We start from the raw sequence: 1773 nt of genomic DNA, 5'->3' as shown, positions 1-1773 counted from the left end.
GCGGCGTTGACGACGACGGATAGTTTGGCTTCCGACGACGATCGATCTATTGCGGCGGATTCGTGGTCGATTAAAAGCGAGTACGGAAGCACTCTCGACGACGATCAGCGTCACGCCGATGCCGCCGAGGCTCTCTCTTCCGCTAACTTCCGTGTCTCTTCAGATTACAGGTTTCCCCTCTCTCTCTCTCTCTCGAGATCATTGTATCTGCTAAAATGGGAAGAATCGGGTACAGTTTTGGATTGGATTTGAGAAATTTGGGGATTTTTTGGTTATTTAGTAGATCTTAGGGTTTTACGAGGCGCTTGTTTAAACTCGAATCTGGTGATGATTTGGAAATGGTGTGTGTATAGTTCTGATAAGGAGGAGCCAGATGCTGATGGAGGTGGTCAATCAATGCTTGGTCTTCAAAGCTATTGGGACGCAGCGTATTCGGATGAGCTGACAAATTTCAGGGAGCATGGTCATGCTGGCGAAGTTTGGTAAATTCCAGATCTCTGTTTGTAGATCTTTGTTATCTATAGCTAGGTGGAAGTGATTTAGATTTTATGATTTCATCTTGGCAAGTTTAGGTTTGGAGATGATGTGATGGAGATTGTTACTTCTTGGACTAAAGACTTGTGTATTGGGATTTCTCAACGAAACATGTCTGTTTCTGAAAACGATGTTACATCGGAGGTGAATGATCAGGCTGATAAGTATTTGTCGAGTTGGAATGTGCTTGATCTTGGTACTGGAAATGGCTTGCTCCTTCATCAACTTGCTAAGGAGGGGTGAGTTTCTCAACATTTTTTTATGCTTTGGCTTTAAATGGTTAACTATGTTTTGTTAAATCGAAGAAACTCTATGGGTGCTATGTAATTTGTTATATTACATTAGCCTGATTACCACTAGGTGAAAGTCTGAGAATTTCTTAGAATCATGTAGCATTTATGGGAATATGAGTCTCTACGACCGCATTAAACTTTGACGATTTTTGATTCTGAAGCTGTTTTACATGGAAAGCAACCATTCTTTGTCACGATAAAGAAAAACTTCCATAGAAGATAGTATAGAGAGTCAGAATTTAGCCTCGCTCAGAGGCTTAAGTCACCCTAAGCAGTGAAACAGAAATGTTACTGTATCTGTATACTTGAGACATTTTTACCACTAGAGCTTGTTTTGTTAATATTATGGAATCCGAAACTATCCTGATTGTGATACTGCAGTTCAGCTTTATCATTGATATTTTTTAGTTAAAGAGAACGTTTGTACACCAGCACATTTCGCACCAAAATCTTATGTTTACACTCTACCCTTGTTTTGACATTATTAATCTCACCATCCTTGCACTTTTCTGGCTCAGATTCTCTGATTTAACCGGGACAGATTATAGTGAAGGGGCTGTAGAACTCGCTCAACATCTTTCCCAGCGTGATGGCTTTCCAAATATCCGTTTCATGGTATGACTTTGTTTAGCTTCAATTAAAAATAGTTGCAGAACATAGACAAGAAGTCTTCCTCAGTAAAAGTCTAAATGCTATAATTAGCACAACAATGCAGTATTTCCTGTGTATATCTCTTCTTTCTTGAAAATGGTACTGACCTTTCTCAAGCAATGGGATATGTATGTTTCATGCAATTACCATCTAGTAGTACAGGACAAAAAATCTTCTCTATGAAACTACCGATGTTCACTGTAATGAGCATCATGAGACATAAAATAGGTGCTATAAGTTATGGAACTAACGTGTTTGCTCTCTTAGGTTGATGATATCCTTGACACAAAATTGG

The 1773-nt window shown here is 39.3% G+C and overlaps 1 protein-coding gene across 1 annotated transcript in view; it reads left to right on the top strand.

Moving 5' to 3' along the window:
• Positions 1 to 6: 6 nt before the first annotated feature.
• LOC104773775 (protein-lysine N-methyltransferase mettl10-like) overlaps positions 7 to 1773 on the top strand; it is a 4773-nt gene continuing 3006 nt past the window's right edge. Inside the window, exons 1-5 of the mRNA XM_010498426.1 lie at positions 7 to 170; positions 354 to 482; positions 573 to 773; positions 1346 to 1442; positions 1746 to 1773. The exon at positions 1746 to 1773 is cut by the window's right edge and continues 15 nt beyond it. Coding sequence (XP_010496728.1) covers positions 397 to 482; positions 573 to 773; positions 1346 to 1442; positions 1746 to 1773 — 412 coding nt within the window. The 5' untranslated portion in view covers positions 7 to 170; positions 354 to 396. The remainder of the gene's footprint in view (positions 171 to 353; positions 483 to 572; positions 774 to 1345; positions 1443 to 1745) is intronic.

This window comes from Camelina sativa, unplaced genomic scaffold (assembly GCF_000633955.1).
Source record: "Camelina sativa cultivar DH55 unplaced genomic scaffold, Cs unpScaffold00639, whole genome shotgun sequence".
NCBI lineage: Eukaryota > Viridiplantae > Streptophyta > Magnoliopsida > Brassicales > Brassicaceae > Camelina > Camelina sativa.
Note: the sequence above shows the minus strand (reverse complement) of the source record. Positions and strands in the feature narration are given on the sequence as shown.